Consider the following 19,951-nt stretch of genomic DNA (forward strand, 5'->3'; position numbering starts at 1 on the left):
TGTTACAGTAAGCATATTTTTATAATGGCGGACTATGTATCGTACAATGTAAACATACCTTTAAATACGTAATTTAGTATTGTTTTGCGATCTTTTATCAGATGTTTTCCTCAAATAATATGTTATCTGGCAATTTTTTTTAGTTCATCTGGCAGTGATGACAATAATTACTATCATCATAGCATTCATTGTTGTGAGAATTGTAATTCGAAGAACCAGTTGTATGTAGTAAATAAATATCAGCCACTAAAATCACGATTTTAATTTAATTCTAATCTATAGAGTGATGCAAAATGTCTATTTTATATTAAAATATAAATACCTACAGAAAATACTTCTATTAAAAACATTTGCCTACCTTTGTCAATGTGAACTTGCATTTGTACTCGTAATAAAGAACCATTTTCTTTCTACAAGAAAATGTCTTACAACACTTTCAATAACTCGTTAATGCTATTCTTTCATATTCTAGAATGCTGTTGCCAGACGATTGGGAACAAAGGCATTTGTCCTCTTGCACTTGAGTATTTTTCATAGATATTTTCAAGGTCTAAATCTATTTATTTTTGTAAGTCACATATTGGACAATTTGAAGATCGATATATCCTGTGGCCAGTCTGAATGCTGCTGCAGAAGATTTCCGTGGTAAATGAGGAATCACATGTGGATTTTGAAATAAAATGTTCCATTCCTTTCCTTGCGATTTGAATATAACATTTTGATTATTAATGTCTTTGTATATTAATTTAATGAGTTACTTTACAGAATGAATGTAACAACAGTAGAAATATAAGTCTCACAAGCTTTCCCATTAATAACAGTTAAAAATCTTAAGTGGTCAACATAACATTTCTCCAGTACATCTCCAATGATGATACTAAGGACATATGTTGATATGAACCATTAATACCGGCAAAGTGTTAGAAAATAAGACTTAAGGCAAATTGAACATTTTATTTTGTTATGACTTGTATTCCACCCAGACACTAGTCTATAATACCAAATAAAAACTGAAGTTTTTGTTTTTAATAGCTTATCAGAAACTAAAGATTGTAAAAAGAAAGTAACTTAAGCCCATTGACCATACATCGAAGAATTATGAAAATAAAAAAATAAATAAAAATTTTACTTTATGTGCTGATCTTTAGGCCTTCTGTGGCTTGATCAAAAAATGTAATTAGAGACCTTGTTTTTTTTTATTGTTTAAAGTAGACATTACAAGACTACTTTTGTACACCCTTACATTTTTAATTTAGGAATTATTTTTTTCTTTCAATTCGTCCTAATGTATAGCTCATTCAGATTAAATGATTTTTCTTTTCTTAATTAATTGTGAACTTTCTAGTATCTCCTAGTGCTTTCTGGTTGAGCTCACATTGAAACTTGTGTTCAGGTTTCTGCCCAGCGACAATATTCTGATGTATTATATTTTATTCAAAGACTGGTTAATTAATAATCCAGCACACTCACATCTACTCTCGCATTCATATAAATTTCCAGATTTTAGACACTCAGGGAACATTTTTCTTCAACGAAAATTCCCCAAGAACTTTGTCCAGGATCAATCGAACCTGGGACCTTCAGATCTGGAAGCCAGCATGCTGACCAACAGACCATGGATGCAGTCTTAGCAATTGAATTATCTAATTTTGGATGTGATGATGAGGTTAAATCATAATAATTGTTTTACTGGCTACTCACTTTGCTCTTAGCCTTAAAATACATATAGAAAGATTTAAGGTTTTGTGAATATAATAATTAATAAGAACATTTTAATTTTTACAAGTTTTTTTCAGTAAAAACCAGTGTTGGGTCTGGTCCTCGTTCCAAAAATGTGGAATTTTGGCAACCCTGCTACTTGTTGAAATTGCAGTCATTATACTGCGAATTTGCATATACGAGGTGCATCCAGAAAGTAAGTTTCCCTATTTAAAAAAAAACACACTTTCAGGAAAACATTTATTGGCAACAGGTAGAGCAATGTTTCAGCTATTTTTCAACATAGCCACCATCAGAATTGAGACACTTGTTGTATCGTGGGATCAGCTTTTGTATCCCTCTGTCGTAGAACTCTGCCGCCTGTGAATGGAACCAGCGTGTGACAGACGTCTTCAGCTCTTAGTCGTTGCCAAAACCCTCACCAGAGGACAGGAATTTTTTGAGGTGCAAGAAAACATGAAAATCGCTGGGAGCAAGATCAGGACTGTAGAGTGGATGATCAAACAACTCCCAGCCAAATTCCGTCAAAACAGCTGCTGTGCGCCGAGCCATATGTGGACGAGCATTGTCATGGAGGAGCACAGCACCTGCAGTAAGCATTCCACGCCTCTTGTTTTGAATGGCACATCGCAATTTTTGCAGTGTTTCACAGTAACGGTCAGCGTTCACTGTTTCACCTCTTGGAAGGAAGTCAATGAGCAGAATGCCCGTCCTGTCCCAGAACATCGTGCACATCACTTTCCGTACTGACAGTGTCTGTTTGAATTTCGTCCTGACCGGAGATCCACTATGCCACCAATGCATTGACTGCTGCTTGGTTTCCGGGGTAAAGTGCGAAATCCAAGTCTCATCGCCCGTGACAGTCCTGTCGAGGAACTTGTTGCCATCATCATGATACCGTTGCAGAAATGTCAGTGCTGCTCCTAAACATTGCATTTTGTGTTCGGGTGTCAGGTTTTTCGGCACCCACCTGGCACACACTTTTTTGAACAGCAGATGCTTAGTGACAATCTCATGCAACAAGGATCGTGATATCTGCGGAAAATAGCTGCTCAGCTCCGTAATCGTGAAGCGACGGTTCTCCATGATGCACTGCCGCACCAGCTCAACATGATCATCATTGATGAAGGACGGTTGTCCACTGCGCTCTTCATCATGGACACTTTGATGACCTTCGGAAAACTGCCTACACCAGCGACGCACCATCTGCTTACTCATGATGTTCAGCCCATAGACCTGACAGAGCTGCCGATGAATTTCAATTGGCGCAATGCTTTGTGCATTAAAGAACTTTATCACCGACCGAACCTCGCAGGCGGCGGGAGAAGGACTAAGAGCTTCCATTTCGGACCACTGCTGCCACACTACTGGCACCAGGCAGGACCTGTCCGGCTGGCATAGGATTGATACGTCATGGATCTGTTATGCATGCGCAATTGACACGGCTAATTACATTTACTTTCAAGGGGAAAAAATCGGGAAACTTACTTTCTGGATGCGCCTCGTATATACGAAAAAGTTTTAAGATGATTCTTCTTTGTCAATGTTCATGTTTTTATGTTGTAATGTTCTTAATTTTTGTTTTTACTTTGCAGGTGAATTGTAATGGGAGACGCATCTGTTGTCAAGATTCAAGTCTTATTTTTTGCTAAAGCAAGAGAACTCAGTGGCACGAAAGAAAGCCAGTTACTTATACAATCATTAACATCGTATGATTCTCTCTTAGGTGAAATTGTGAAGAACTTTTCTTTGGAATCAATTCAAGGAAATTTAATTTTAGCAATTAATGAAGAGTATGCTGTATCAGGAGCTGAAATAAAACTTAAAGAAGGAGATCAAGTAGCAGTTATTCCACCACTCAGTGGAGGTAAATTTAATGGGTTAAAAATTATTTTCAGTCTTTCTCATTATACGAAATAGTATGATATACAGGGTGATTCAGTGACTATGTTACAAACTCTTGGATGATAGAGGAGACAGTAATGGACAACTTTCATATAGAAACCTATGTCCAGAAAACTTTCATTTGGTAGTTACAAGCCTAAATATTTTAGTCACTGCAACCAGCTAGAATCGAACTCTAGGCCATCCTTTTGAACGATGAAAGAGTAATGGAACATAGAAAAATTCTCTCCTGCGCCGGGATTTGAACCCGGGTTTTCAGCTCTACGTGCTGATGCTTTATCCACTAAGCCACACCGGATACCCACCCCGGCATTGGACAGAATCGTCTCAGATTAAGTTCCAACTCTTGGGTTCCCTCTAGTGGCCGCCCTCTGCACTACGTCATAGATGTCTATGAACATAGGACTGAAGTCCACACATGTGCTGAGGTGCACTCGTTATGAGTGACTAGTTGGCCGGGATCCGACGGAATAAGAGGGTGGCGACTAGAGGGAACCAAGAGTTGGAACTTAATCTGAGATTATTCTGTCCGACGCCGGGGTGGGTATCCGGTGTGGCTTAGTGGATAAAGCATCAGCACGTAGAGCTGAAAACCCGGGTTCAAATTCCGGCACCGGAGAGAATTTTTCTCCGTTCCATTACTCTTTCATCGTATGATGACGCAGAATATCTGCATGGAAATACACTCAGGGACAAAAAAAACCGGACACTTCTATATTTGCTTTTATTTTGTTGCCAATTATTTCAAAATGAAGCAAAACCCATTTAAACAAAATAATGTTTCATTTAGCACCTTATATGACAACATTTGAAAAAAAAAAAAATCTCTGATGAGAAAATTTACAAAAAATTACAAAGGGCGTGTAACTATGGCATCGTTTGGTCTAACTGTTTTTTTCATTTTATGGTGCCTTAAACATTAAAAACTCTTTTTAGTAACGGGTATTACCCCCTCTGGCTTGAATAACTGCATCCATACGTCTTGGCATGCTCTCAATTTGGTTAGCAATGTCTTCTTGAGGAATCAGTTCCCATTCTTCGCCAAGTGCTCGCCTCAACTCTTGTAACGATTCTGGTCTCGGTCGTCTATTCTTAACACGCCGTCCCAGCATGTCCCACACGTGTTCAATTGGGTTCATGTCTGGACTCCTTGCTGGCCATGGAAGAACATGGATTCCCACTTCTTGGAGATAATCTCCGACCACATGGGCAATATGCGGCCGTGCATTATCATGCATTAAAACAAAATTATCGCCTACAAATTGGCCAAATGGCACAACATGATCACCAAACATTCATTTATATACCTATCAGCTGTTAGTCTTCCATTTTTCAACAAAAACCAACTCTGTACGAGCATCCGTACACAATCCTGCCCAAACCATCACTCCACCACCTCCATACGGCACATTTTCGGAAGTGCAACACTGTGAAAATCGTTCTCCCCTCCTTCTGCAAACTCTTTCACGTCCATCAGGTGAGCACAGATTGAAACGGGACTCATCGGTGAACAGAACACAGCTCCACTGCCGATTTCTCCAATCCCTGTGATCATTTGCAAAACACAGTCCTTCAACTCGATGCATCCTGAGAAGTCTGGGACAGTTGCAGGTCTACTTGATATCAGTCCACTTGCTTTCAACCTCCTTCTAACTGTTTTGGCCGAAATTGGGCGTCCGTGCATGTTAACAAATTGCTGGGCTACACTAGTAGCTGGCAGGTTGCGCTCCCTAAGAACGCTCAACACCATATACCTGTCTTCATTTGGATTTGTAGCTCTTGGACGACCCGAACCTGGTCTTCTGGTATATTCTAGGGTCTCTCTATACCGTTTTATGGCATCATGGGTTGTGCTTCTAGCCATATTCATAACATTTGCAATGTAACGTACACTGCATCCATCATCGTAAAGGGCTACAGCTCGAGCCACATCTTCAGGTCGCATCTTGTTTTAAGACAAATGTTACAACCCCACTTAAACTCAGAAAATGTAAAAATAAAGAAATAACGAATGATAACGATAATGAAGCACAAAATGGTTGAGACAAAATTGTTATAGCTGAGACTCCGAAAGCAAAATTGGAATATTTGGTTGTAATGGCTTGTTTATAAAACAAAAAACAATCAACAATGTATACACGTCTCCATAACAACAGATGGCTACCATAATATTGTATGAGAAGATAATGTTTTGCAAAATACCAGCAAATATTAAAGTGTCCGGTTTTTTTTTTTGTCCCAGAGTGTATCATATGTACTTCAGTACATTAACATAATATACATCCTTTTGAAGTTTAATTGCAGACAACCTGTTCCTGCAAACGTTGGTGATTTCTCATGAACGCGGTATAAGCTAGTTGGCATCGTAAATGATATTTTGACTGATTAAACCTTGCAACTTTCCTTCCATTGTCTTTTTATCTTCCGTAGACGAAATGCATATCAAGTTGCGAGGAAAGATGCAAAATTTGATCAGTCAAAATATCATTTTATGATGCCAACTAGCTTATACCATGTTTATGAGATATCACAAACGTTTGCAGGAATGATCATCTGCAACCAAATTTCAAAAGGAGTGAGTTCGATTCTAGCTGGTTACACTGACTAACATATCTAGGTTGGTAACAACCAAACAGAACATTCCCGAACATAGGTTCCTGTATAAAAGTTGTTCATAATTGTCTCCTCTGTCATTCCTAAAAATTTGTAACATAGTCACTGAATCACCCTATCTAGAGAAGCTAGTTTGATGCTACAAGCAGCTATTCCGAGATTTTCACGGAAGTACATTTTATCAGCATCTCCTGAATACCAGTATTGAAAAAATGATTTGTCATGCTGTCCGATTCTATGTGTAAGCCTACAGTGATTTCTCCTATACACCTTGATGAATTTCTTCCATATTTAGTATCTGCAAGTCGATGTATACAGGAAAGATGTATAAAATATGCCCATTTATAATAAAATGTATTTTAGATAAAAACAATTGGATTATAATCCAAATAAAAGACCATATCTATTGACATTCATGAATTTATATTTTGTGTTTAGGAAATTTAAGCAGGCAAGTATTCAAGTATCCTTGGAAAAGATTAATTTCAAGAAAAAGTTAATGTAATCATATTTGGTAACATCCCAAAGATTCTGTTCAACATTGTATGGATTGTCTTCATTATGTAAAAATATTTAAATATCGCATGTCAGCACTTCTTGTATTTTCAGTGACTGTGATTGAAGTTTGCTACTTTGCAATAACATAGATAATGTTTGTTCACTTATTTACCTTATTTCAGGTTAATTATTTGAAGAGATTGCTTGTTATAAAGCATGGATTTTGTGAAAGTTGTGGACTCGAAACTTAGTGTTGAAGAAATTTCAGACTTGGTTTCATCTCCTTCTTGTGGTGCTATTTCTCTTTTTGTTGGAACAACAAGAGATAATTTTGAGAACAAACAGGTAATAGAATAATCTCTTGTGGGCATAATAATATTATTTCCCTTTAATATGTATTGTTATTTATTTGTTGTTGTTTTCTTAATGTCAAGGTTTCCTCTGTTGGAATACAAATGCAAAATCTTACAAATACAATTTTAAAAACTCTACTAAGAATTTTCATGTATTCTTACATACTTTTGTAAATAATCTATTGTTATTCTCATTTTTATACTCGATTATCAAAGTGTAATTAAGCAAACATATCTCTTTTTAGGCTAAGTAAATTGTAGTCTCTACGTGTGTTTATTATAACATAGTAATATTATGCATTAACTTGGTAGAGATACTTAATAAGTTGTTGTTGTTGTTAAATGCAAAATTTTAGTTGTAATAGTTTATGAAGTTATGTGTAATTGAAGTAGTGCTGGTCAATTTCGTCTTTGCTTTTGAGTAAAACAGAATAGAGCAAACTGGAATGGGAAAAGAAAGTGAACAAATGACAAAAAATTAAGCACCCAAACTTTTGAACCATATTATACAGTGATTTCCTTGCTGCAGTGCTTGTATGATGTTACTGTCCACAAGACAAACACAAGTCTAACCATAACATGATGCATTCACCTAATGAACTGACCCAGAACCACGACAAATCAGTGGTGGAATTGTGAGGTCTAAAACACATTTGTCGTGTGCTGATCTCTGTTGACGTCCCTCTGCTGTGCTGTGGTCACAGGTGGAGAGAGGGGAAACGGGAGTAATGGACAAGATGAGCCGAAGCTTGTGGGGAAGGGGTGATGCGACGAAGTAGTAAGGAAAAACTCTGGTTACAGATATAGTTATTTATTTCAACAATTTATGTTCTTTACTAGTTCGTGAGCAGGGGAAATGGGAGTGCCATTGCGAAAATCTCGAACATTGAAACTTTTGGTCCTAGGACTCTAAGGGAAGCTAGTCAAAGATGTGATGATTCTAGAAATAGAGATATGAGCAGTGAGGGATAATGGGAGTGTCTGGGATTAGAATGATGCTTGCCCTGTGAGGGTGGGTTTAGCGGGTAGAAATTTGAGAGACAGAGAGGGGAAGGTTTTCATCTATCGAAGCTCTGCAAACTATGACCCACAATTCGATGACTGACATGAATCACCTCCAGCTGTCGAAGCTCTGCAAATAAATGACCCACAATTCAACTACCACTGAAGGGGGAGGGGTTACTCTCTGCTAACGAGATCCACTAACAAATGGCCCGCGATCAGGGTTTTCAAGGAAGCAGTGACCAATGCAAGTCAGGCTAATTGGGAGGGGATCGAAGACCAGAATGTCATAGGATAGAATTGTGAGGGATTGAAGCGATAAAGGGGAGATGAGAAGCAGATGGTTTAAAGTTGAAAGGGCTTCTGAAGATTTTTGGCATTGACCAGCTCTTTTATACAAGTCATGACTCCACTCTGACACTTGACTAGTGAAGTCACGTTGACGCATACCATTGGGGAGAAAGCATTTTTCCACTTTACGGGGTGTCTAGTCACCCATCTGTATGCTACTGTCTGGTAGGTGTCAGGAAAAACTTTACCATACTGGTTCAAGTAATACATGGTCCAGCTGAAGGAAGACCACCCTCTTAGCAGACAGCCAGACGTCTGGGATCATCCTTTGGCCAATCGCCCAGGCTAGAGGATAGTGATGCATCTAGTTACAACACAAGGGGAGAAGGCTGGTGGTGAAATCCTTAGCATACTTTACTGATGGTGATACGTGTCACCACTGCTCCTGCTTTTAATAAAATAAAAAACTGTGTAATAGACGCGTACAGAGAGAGCTATTGAAGTGTGAACTTGCATGCAACTTTTGTGCTGTGGCGCTTATTGCCATGTGTGGGTGTTGTAGAGTGGCACTTATGCAACCATGCATATACAGGGTGAAAGTAAAATAGCCTTGCAAATTTCCAGAGTGAATAGGTCATGTTCTATGTAACAAAAAACTATGATATCATATTGGTGGAAAGTTCATAGATTTTCAGAAAAGAATGTTTTTTTTTGTTTTTTTTTTTTTTTTTTTTTCCTCAAATGTTTAACAATTTCATATCCGGAACTATTGTGAGTTGAATCGTGGTTTTTGTCCTTATCAATAGGAAATCTAATAAAGAATAACTTATCCCCGTGGCATATTTCAATAGCGTACACGTTTTCGTGTATATTTCATTTTAAAACCCCCTAAATTCAAGACATTGCACGAAGCGAGCTTTTGGCAATGTCTCGGTAGACAGCAACTTAAGAAGTATGGAGACTCACCGAGTTCATTGACCTCTTACATCTGTCTCTCAAGAGACGATTTGCGACTATGTTGCCAGACTGCTGAAACTTTAAACTTAATTTTCTAATTAACCGTGCATTTAATCACAAAATGTAATCATTTATGTGTACCTTATTGCCCCTCTCAGTCTGAAAGGTTATTTCATTTCCACCCTGTGTAGTTTCCGTAACGATTTATGGAATAAAAGCCGTTAAAATATTACCAGTTTTCTGAAAGAAGGTGGTGAAATTGACTGCCTTTGTTGTTCACAAATTTTTGGTTCTTTTCAAGAATCCGTCCATCACTTACTGTAATTCTTGTTGGGAAATTGTGGCACTCCGGTGATGAATTAAACTTTCAATTCCTGCGGGATGTGGAGGTTCGTCTTATATACTACATCTTTTAATTTGTCCCTGAGATAAAAGTCGTAGGAAAGTAATCAGGGGACCAAGGTGGCCACAAATCCCTACTAATAACTCTGTACTAGTTGAGCACTTAATTTCTGTCAAGAAAACATTGTATGACTTGTGCAGTCATGTTGAAGAACTGCTAAATCACGCTTCCTGTTGGTTAATTCTCTAAAAAGAGGGGGAGAGCGAATTTCATTTACATAATTATGTGTGAGCAGCAGCTGTTTGTAAAAATTCGATAATGTGATTTGCTTTCCATAGTATATCATACTCTTGGTTTCACAAGTAAAGAACCTTCGTTGCAGGGTTGAGTTCAGAAAGCCATAAATCTGACTGACACGCTCCCCCAATTAGTGAAACCGTGAACAAAGATATCCCCAGGATGCCGCAGATAATGCTGTATTGTGAATTTTCCATATCCCTGCCACTGCATTATGGTTTCAGTTGTGTCTTAGTAACAGCGTGTTATGGTTCTCAGCAGCACGATAGTGAATTTACAATGTTTAATTTCTTTCGGCTGTGGATAAACTATAATAATATCATTTTTTTTTTTTTTTTTTTTTTTTTTTTTTTTTTTTTTTTTTTTTTTTTGGGTTAAGAACCCTATGCTGTGTGTTTGCTTTCTTAACCTGAATACTTCCTGTAAAGAGCATGAATTGTTCTGCGACCTGGAGCTTTTACATCAGGAATCTTTCTTCAGATCTACTTTGAACGTGACAAGCCAACTGTGTTAATACACATGAATCATAAATACACGTTGTTTAGTAGAAAACATATATATTGAACCATAATACATTCTGTAGATACATATGCAGCAAACACTTAACTACTAATAAATGAACCGTCCCACTAGTGCTTGATGACAACACAGATACCACGTGCTGGTTTGCATTTCCATGGCTCACCTTATATATACAAATATATTTTTCCTCATAAGTTAGTTATCTCTGATTTAGGTTCTGCCTACATCTATTATCAGACATTACATCTCAGTTGACCAAAGGAAGAACCACAGTATATATATGTTCTCTATACTGTGGAAGAACAATACATTGTTTGTATGCATCTGAAGTCTGATTAGTACAGTATATGTTACTAGACAGTGGTGTATGCAATGGAGGGGGAAAGAAACTGGCCATCCTTCCCCATTATCTACTGGTTTAGTTGCCTCATGAGTGATGCCTTATTGGCGTCACTTGTGAGGTTCAAACATCTCTTGGGATAGTTGACTAAACAATAAGTTAATTATTAGGTTTATAATAATTTTACTTAATATAGGGAAGGAAAAAATGTATTTGTTGTAGATGGCTGACTACAGAAGTAGTTGACAAAACAAAATAAGGTATTAAAAAGAAAGTGGAATAATAATAAAAACAAGGAAAAAAAAAGAACATTATTAAAGAATTAATATATTAAAGACATAATATACAACAATTGAATAATGGCTAAATTTCCGAAATTAACAATGCAAATAGTGATGAACTATATTGAACATAGACATATAGACTACAACAATAGAAAATTACCTAATTTCATAAATTAAGAATACAAATGGTGATGAACAATATGTATAAAGTCTTTTAGGATAGAAAAGCATGTATGTTTTTTAAAGAGAAATTGGCAGTTTATGCTTTTCTAAAAGAGATAATAGAAACTTCAGAACAGCAACTCCTGCTCCTATTAGTAATTAGTAGTGAGTCTAATAATAGTTCATTGTAATATACAGGGTGATTCATGAAGATTGTGCAGTACTCTAGGATGTGTAGGATGTTGTTTTTGGCATCATTGTGATGAAAAAAGTTCATATAAACATGTCATATTTTTTAAATTGAGTTACGCCCTCCTGAATGTTAAACATAAAGGCAGATTTTATGAAGGTTTAAGTATTTAAATTATTTACAACAGTGGTACTGAGTATATTATAAATTCATTAAAGAACATTCACGTTATTACTCACCTGAAAAATCTTTATTAAAGCCAGTTTTCAAAGATCCCACCTTCTGCAGCAATACACGTAGCCGCCCGAGTGTGAACTGCGCGTGCCGCATTCCCTAACTTCCATTGTTCGGAGGCTAGGCAGATACGTTGTACCGGTGTTGAGTTCTCTCTAACCGTGAAATGATGTCACGAGATTTTGTGTCGCTACTATCAGCTGTACTGTAACATATACAGCTCCAGACGTCCAGAGAGAGAGAGAGGGAAGTGTTCACAATAATGCGTGTTACGGAAGAAAGAAACATGGTTTTATCCAAAACTATTGTAAATCGGACACATGTATATATGAACTTTTTTTTATCAGAATGATTTCAGAAATCATATCTGCATTGCACATCCTTCGTGAATCATCCTGTATGTCTCTCTTCACTGATTATATTAATTTTAGTTTCTTCCTTTGAGTAACAGGTGGTGCAGTTGGAATATGAAGCTTATGAACCTATGGCTGTGAAATCAATGAAGAAATTATGTGATGACATTAGAGCAAAATGGAAAGTGGAGAATATTGCTATGTTCCATAGGTAAAAGACAATTGTGTTGTTAAGTACTTGGGTTCGAATATGGATACAAAAGGAAATGCTGAAATATGCATACTAATGTGTACAAAAATATAATAAAACTGTGTTGTAAATAAGCAACTACAGAATTAGTATATTTACACTTTGTGGCACTTCCTCGATACAACTTATCATGCTGCAGCATGGTACTAAATTCTTCTAAGGGTCCATGTCCACTAAGATGCCAAGGCATCCGCGGTTAACAGAGAGCCAGACTTATGATACGGAACTTTACACATTAGGATGCAACACCAAGTGACTTGTGCTGCCAACAACAATTTAGGAATTACCTGGAGTAACAACTTAACTTACATTAAATCTTTTTTTCCATTTCCAGCATATATTGAATCCTTAATAATACAACTCCCCCCTGACAAAATATTATTCTTCAACAAACATAGCGTCCTTCAGAAAAACGGCGAAATGCTGTTGTTCCAGATCTAAAATGTTTGATGCTCTGTATCTCAAATTAAAGATATTGTAGTTAAGTTCTTGTTTCAGAGAATGCCTCATTTAGCTCTTTCATCTATGCTATCATCATTTGCCAAAAGCATGTCATACACTACATAACATTGTACATTTCAGTCCACCACTTTGGAGTAATGGTCAGTATGTGTGACTGCGAAAATAAGGGGCCCAGGATCGAATCCTTGTTGTAACGAGTTGCATGATTGAGGTTTTTTCCGGGATTTTTCTTCAAAGAAAGATCATGGTTGCAAAATAGGTAGATAAATTATTATCCACTCCATAAGAATTGTAACAATATTGCAGAGCGGGCAGTGGCATTCATGAAAGAATACAACAAATTGCTGTGAATGTACAGTAATTCCCATGATATTGATAAAAATGATCTGGCAAGGTTAGAAAAAGCCGAATAAAAATGTATAGTCTCTGAATATTTGGGAGGAAGGGGAGAATATATCTTCCTGCCCTGTATGCCTATGCTTGTATAGAAAATTGATCACAAACGTTTGAAACAGGTTCAGAATTTAGCAAAAGCAAGTTGTGTATTCGCAAGTCCATTAAAATGTATTCCTTAGAAGCAAGATTTTCCTTAAAGCATGGTTAATTAAAAGTGTTTTTATGTCAGTTCTGCCAGGACTTTTGAAACCATTCCTTAAAGACGAGAATGTTAAAATGAGGTTTTACTGTATTACATTATAGTCATAATATTAGTGTTTTTTATTCATTATCTTTTACATACAATACTGATTTTAGGTTGGGTGTTGTTCCTGTGAAGGAAGCAAGTGTAATAATTGCAGTTTCTTCCCCACACCGTGCGGAATCACTTCAGGCTGTTCAATATGCCATTGACAGTCTGAAGTCTTCAACTCCTATATGGAAGAAAGAAGTGTATGCATCTGCAGAGCCAGAGTGGAAGGAAAATAAAGAATGTGTTTGGCAATGTAAATAGTTTAGTTTATTATACATTTATTTAGATTAAGAATATGTAGTTACTATTTGCATGTACCTCCTTATTTGTTTTAATTTTTCACACATTTACTTCCTTCTGTGAGTCTGTGTAGTTTATTATTACAGTATTTAGTAACATTAATGAATTCAGTAAGTTACATTTTATGTACAAAACTTGGCGTGAACAGTTGGAGCTACGACGAAAGTCTTGGAGTAGATTGTTGTGATCTAATTATGAACCGTAGAGTAGAGCAAATGTCACTTCATTATGACTATTATTCCTTAAGTAACAATGCAGTAATACTGTACCTGGGTTGTATGTAACTGAAATGAAGTGATAGAAATTACACACACATTCAGAACCACGTATAAACAAGGCTTGAATAAAAGATATTTTTCGAATGACTAAGAATCAGTTTAACAAAACATAGAGATCTGGGAGCACTTAAGGATTCTTTTAATTTGCCTAAATGTATTTTAGTCAGTAGAATTTTAATGTTGAATATAAACATACTATATACATTTACTATGGAATTTTTTCTTCAATCATGAGCTCATACTTTTAAGATGTATTAATGATTAATATTTTATGTTATACATGTATGTTAGAATCTCTTGCAATTTCAGTTTTTGTTTTGTTGGGATTTTCCTTAACCTCTTTTATAAATATGACTTTTGACTTTGACAAGTAACTCTTTCTTTTGCTGCCACACATGATTGCTAGAACAGATAGTGTGTAACCTGCAACTGTCTTCATTTGTTTGGAACATGTCCCGTGAGAAAAAAGATAAGCTAATATGTAAAAATGGAGCATTCCAGCTCTGTATTCTCCTGAGCTGTGTGAGTTTAGTATCTTATCAGTATGAGTCCCTTGTAACTTTAAAATCACTGATATAAAGAGGCAGCGGTTTTCACTGTCACATGGCTTATATATGTTCCCATTATCCCGCAGCTGAGCTAGAAGATTGTGGGAAATGATAAAAATGTATTCAAAGTCATAAGACAAATCATGTGAAACTAAAGTGAAAATTAAAAAAATAAAAAAATAAAAATTACTACTTACAAAAGTGAATTACGTACAAGTGAATTATGTGCAATTCAGAATTAATTTACATGTAATTAAATGTAATTTTGCCAGGACTTGAACATAATTATGTACAAGCCAGAACTCTATATAACTAGGTTATGTAGGCTATAACCCAGGTTCTACTGTATATGTAAGTACTTCTGTGAACATCTATTCAATTAAATTCAAAACTTTTGTAAATCAAATATAAATAGCATTCAGTTGAATAAAATGAGATTTCTAAAAACCAGTTAAGGTTGCAAAAGACAAGACTGAATTAAGAATGAAGATATCAGAGAAGAACTGGAAACAAGAAGCACTGAGCAATAAAATTAATTAAAGAAAACTGATAGATATTAGCAGAATTCCATTCAGAATGGAACATTCAAAACTGGGAGAAAGGAGACGTTTGGATGGCTTGAAGTATGGAACAAGTTACTACTGTAGTTAAATTCATTGTGTAATGAATACTAAACCCTTTCAGTGTTGTTTGTTTAGTTCAATTTAATGAGCTTGAATGTTTCTAAATATTGAAATAATTAAAGCATAAGTTACAGTTGAAAGATGAAGCTTTATGGTTGTTGGTTATGTGAAATAATTGGATACAAATAAAATATGTAAGTGGCTGTGACATTATGTTTATAGTAGAAAAGTAAACACAGCTTCTTCCACGTTTGTTTTTCTTCCATCTCTTTTTACGTTTATTATTGTTATGAGGCTAAGTTGTTGCTCTGTTTTGACTGTACACCAGCCATGATTGTTTCATCTCTGACATTCATTGGACTTGAAGTTCTACAACTTCAAATTGTCTTTTTTGGAGTTAGCATAATGTAATGAATACATGTGTCCAGTTATGAGCACATCACTGCATGGAAGTTACTAGGAAACTGAAAAGCATCTGTATTAACATTGCCTTCATTTTTTTCTTTTTTCTTCTCATTTCTAGGTGTGCTATTTAGTTTTTATTCTATCTCATCATATGAAGTATATAAAAGAAAAAATGCTGCAAAAACTCAGTTTAGAGATTTTCACGAAATACACACTTTGAGCATACCTGGTGCTGAAAATCGTTTTTAGCATGTTGTCTTTCTTGTTTATATCAATTCTAAAATTACGGCAGGGTTGGGAAGTTGCGCATAAAAAATTAATTTCTACACGATGTGTAAAATGCGTAATTTATCATAAATGTAAAAAATGTAATACATTCAAAACTTGTTGTAATACGTTAAATAAACAAAGTGTTAATTGTTACGTGAAAGTTTTTATTCTCCTATCCTTTGAAACGATATTTCGACATCACATAGTGTTTCTGCATGTTGCTTAGCTACTCACCGTGCCGATACAGATTCCAAAGTTTACTAGTCATCAAAGACTGCTGATAGTATTTGCATCTTGTTATGGTGTTTATCACGGTTTCCACTGACATCTATTGTCTTTATACTTTTTGCCGAACTCCTTTTATTACTGTTATAATGGCTAGTGTCTTTTTGCATAATGCCAATTTAGTTTATTTTCCTTTTTCTACTGACTGAAGGAGACACTCTTTTCACAAAGGCCATTATTAAAAGAGAAAAAACAATATTTCCTGTCTTTTTTAGATTCTTTATGAACACTTTCCCAGAGGCGACACCTTTGACTTTTACTTCACACTTCTAGATTGTTCGTGATCATATTGTGGTGTAATAGTATAGAAATTTTAGAAGGATGGAATGATATAGGTTAATCAATTTCAATTTACAACATAGGTCCAAAAGCATTCAGTAATTCATAATCACTGATTTTGAAATTAGTAAGATCCTATACAGGGCTCTTACAAAAGATCTTTCTGGTTTCGAACAAATGTAATTTAGGTTCTATGGATCAGAGGTGCAAGAAAATAGCACCAATGGAAAGAGAAACTCAAAAAGTTTAGTTGTGGCAACATTGTTTTCCTAGTTGGTAACACTGCCTCATAATGGCGCACATAAACAAATTTGTTCATTGTTGAGGCAAAATGGCTGCTATAGAAGACAGAAAAGCTTTTTGTGTGCTTGATTTTCATGTGAACCAGTCTGTTATTAATGTGCAACGACATTACTTAACAAAGTTTGGTGCAGATTCACGCAGTGGGCCTACAATCCATAAAAGGTACACTGATTTTAATGCAAGATTCTTCACACGTGGTTGCGATTTCATCCATACCGACTACAGTTGCTGCAAGCCCTAAAACCTGAGGAAACAGTGCTATGAAGAAATTTCTGTATAAGTATGCAGACTTTATTTGAAAATGATGATAATAATGAATTTATTTGTTCTGTGGTGTTTTCTGACGAAGCCACTTTCATCTTTTTTTTTTTTAGTGAGTTATTTTATGACGCTGTATCAACATCTCAAGTTATTTAGCCTCTGAATGAAATGACTGTGATAATGCCAGTGAAATGAGTCTGGAGTCCAGCATTTGCTCATATTGGGTTGAGGGGAAACCCCAGAAAAAACCTCAACCAGGTAACTTGCTCCAATCGGGATTCGAACCCAGGCCACCTGGTTTTGCAGTCAGACATGTTGATCATTACTCTACAGGTGTGGATGTTTTTACCTTTCTGTAAGGTGAACAGACATAACCTCAGAATCTGGAGATTGGAAAATCTGCGTACCTACATGGAACTTGACTTAAGGCTTGATGTGTGCTGTGTTACCAAGAGGGGACACATTGAACGTCTTTAAGGTAAGAAACTAAACTTTTTGAGTTTCTCTTTTCATTGGTACTATTTTCATGCACCTCAAGATTCATGCATCTATAATGAACACCGATCAAAATACCCCTCATTTCTCGTGAAAAACAACTGAATAGACTATAGTGGACTTTATGTTGTCAGCAAACACCTGGATACATTAAGAAGATTGATTGATTGATTGATTGATTGATTGATTGATTGATTGATTGATTGATTGATTGATTGATTGATTGATTGATTGATTGAAGGTTCATAGAACGTAAATTACTTGTGTTTGAAACCGGAAAAGTCTTTTGTAAGAACCCTGTATTAAAAATAAAAGTTAAAGATGATATGTCGTATGCAGGAAGATCTTTGTCTACAAGTACAGTATGAAGAATTTGGTTTTATTCACACAAAACTAGAAAATAAAGACTGCTCAAAATATATGTTTTGTGGCTTGAATAACTTAAAACACAGCGACACAGCATCTTCAAGCACATAGAAGGGTATCCAACTTATTAATTTACTGCTATAAAAATAATTTATTAAAACTAGTTTTTCTATATGATATAAATTATGTGTAATTTACATAAAATGGTTTTAATGTAATTTACATGGCCAGCTGTGGTTACTGAATATATTTTATTCATATTCAGTATCAATGCTTATACATTATTTTGTTCGTATTGTGTATTTACAGTTAATTCTACTGTGAAAGATGCACATGAAATACAATAACTTTTACTAAAAATTATCGAGTCTTCATTTGAAAACTTAATGCTAAATGCCATTATGAAAATAAAACAAAAAGCAGATTTAAATTTACTATAAAAATTAATATCTGCAGAGTTCTTCTTCTTCTTCTTTTTCTTCTTCTTCTTCTTCTTCTTCTTCTTATGATTTAAGGATGTATACTTCTACCAAACACTCTCTAACTTTAATACTGGAAAGCTTGCCTGTTTAGCATTGAAAGCGGTGGCGAAAAGTGACTGTGCTGCTATCTAGTGGCTTGGATTGTTTATATACTCCTTGCGGCGTGCTGGGTCACGTGAGGAAAAAGTGGAGTGGTGTGCATTTGATGTCAATAAGGAAATGCAAGTCAATAGTATTATTTAGAGTCACAAGGTTCACAACATTTGAAATTAATAATAAGTTACAAAGTTATTGGAATAGAAATGAAATGAAACTAAACGAAACAATTCTCGTATTTTCAAATGTAGGCCTAATTATGATTTAGTTGTGCATGAATTTAGAAACTTATATACATTGCGTATATTATTCTTATTTCATTTCTTGGCTAATGGTTATCCATTTTATTTTTGATGTAACAATTTATTAGCGCATTGAAATATTTGTCAGTGAAGATACTGGCACAGTTTCTGCTTTAGGGATAAAGCCTGTATTTTGTATTTTATCTTTTACATCAAGCAGATGTGATTTTAAAATCTCTGTAGATATTTTATCTTTGATATAAAATAACTTATACGTAGTTTCCTTTAAAATTTTGCACATTCCTCGAATAATGAAAACCATTGCTTGGTTTCCAAATGGTACTTCAGAAACTTTTATGTCAGTTGAAGTTTGTTGATTAGGCCTATCTATACCTAATTCAATGAACCCTCAAAGTGTCTGTTTGAGCAATTTAAGTTATATATTCCTTCAAAGACGTTTTATCATCAACAATAATAGTTACAACCTTTTCATTTAATGGTACAATATCGGATTTTATTTTTAATAATTAATTGTAGAATGGTGTGATTTATACTGTGGCCTATACCAAATTCATGAAGTCAATTTCTGAGAGATCTAACTTTTGGTAAACATAATTTTCTTCTTAGAATCTTTAGCCTTGAGGTGAACATTAATGGAATGTTGCGGCAAAACTTTTATCGTAACTTAAATATTGTTTCCCCATTTCCTTCTTTTTAAGTACACTTGTGACTAATGAATTCATTTTCTTGAACAATTTTAATTAAATTGGCATTTGGACATGCTGTGTTCAGAGCTGTAATTTTCGCTTGAGCAAGTTTTTATCTTTTAGGATTTCTTGCATTGTGAAAAAATGATCTTAATTTAGTGAAATATTAATAATGCCTTTAAAGTATAGGACTAGGCAAATTATTTTTCCGAATAACTACCTGAATCACTTATTGTGAGAAAACACGAGTCCACTTTCTTCACAAAATCAACATTTCACATTTTTATGTCATGCATCCCAAGACACACTACTTGGATAAAAAACTTTAAATTTTTACACGGAGAAACTACTGTATAAAGAAATTGTGTTTTATACGAACAATGTAAAGTAGATTTATGCAGTTTAGTAACTGTTTCAGCTAACATAGAGAATATGTCATTGCTAATGCACTATCTAATTATACGATGGAGGATTATCGTCTGTGGTTTCTGTCTGATATCAGAAAACCCACAGCTTCCTCGATGCAAGATCAAATATGTTTATTTGGG

At 35.4% G+C, this 19,951-nt stretch overlaps 1 protein-coding gene across 2 annotated transcripts in view; it reads left to right on the forward strand.

Moving 5' to 3' along the window:
- The first annotated feature begins 3,449 nt into the window (after positions 1 to 3,449).
- The window catches only part of Mocs2B (Molybdenum cofactor synthesis 2B), a 38,774-nt gene continuing 22,272 nt past the window's right edge, over positions 3,450 to 19,951 (forward strand). For both annotated transcript variants that reach the window (XM_069839681.1, XM_069839682.1), the window contains exons 1-4: positions 3,450 to 3,586; positions 6,918 to 7,080; positions 12,162 to 12,274; positions 13,529 to 13,716. In XM_069839681.1, the coding sequence (XP_069695782.1) occupies positions 6,952 to 7,080; positions 12,162 to 12,274; positions 13,529 to 13,716 (430 nt within the window). In that variant the 5' untranslated portion in view covers positions 3,450 to 3,586; positions 6,918 to 6,951. The remainder of the gene's footprint in view (positions 3,587 to 6,917; positions 7,081 to 12,161; positions 12,275 to 13,528; positions 13,717 to 19,951) is intronic.

The sequence above is a fragment of the Periplaneta americana genome, chromosome 11, assembly GCF_040183065.1.
Source record: "Periplaneta americana isolate PAMFEO1 chromosome 11, P.americana_PAMFEO1_priV1, whole genome shotgun sequence".
Taxonomy (NCBI): domain Eukaryota; kingdom Metazoa; phylum Arthropoda; class Insecta; order Blattodea; family Blattidae; genus Periplaneta; species Periplaneta americana.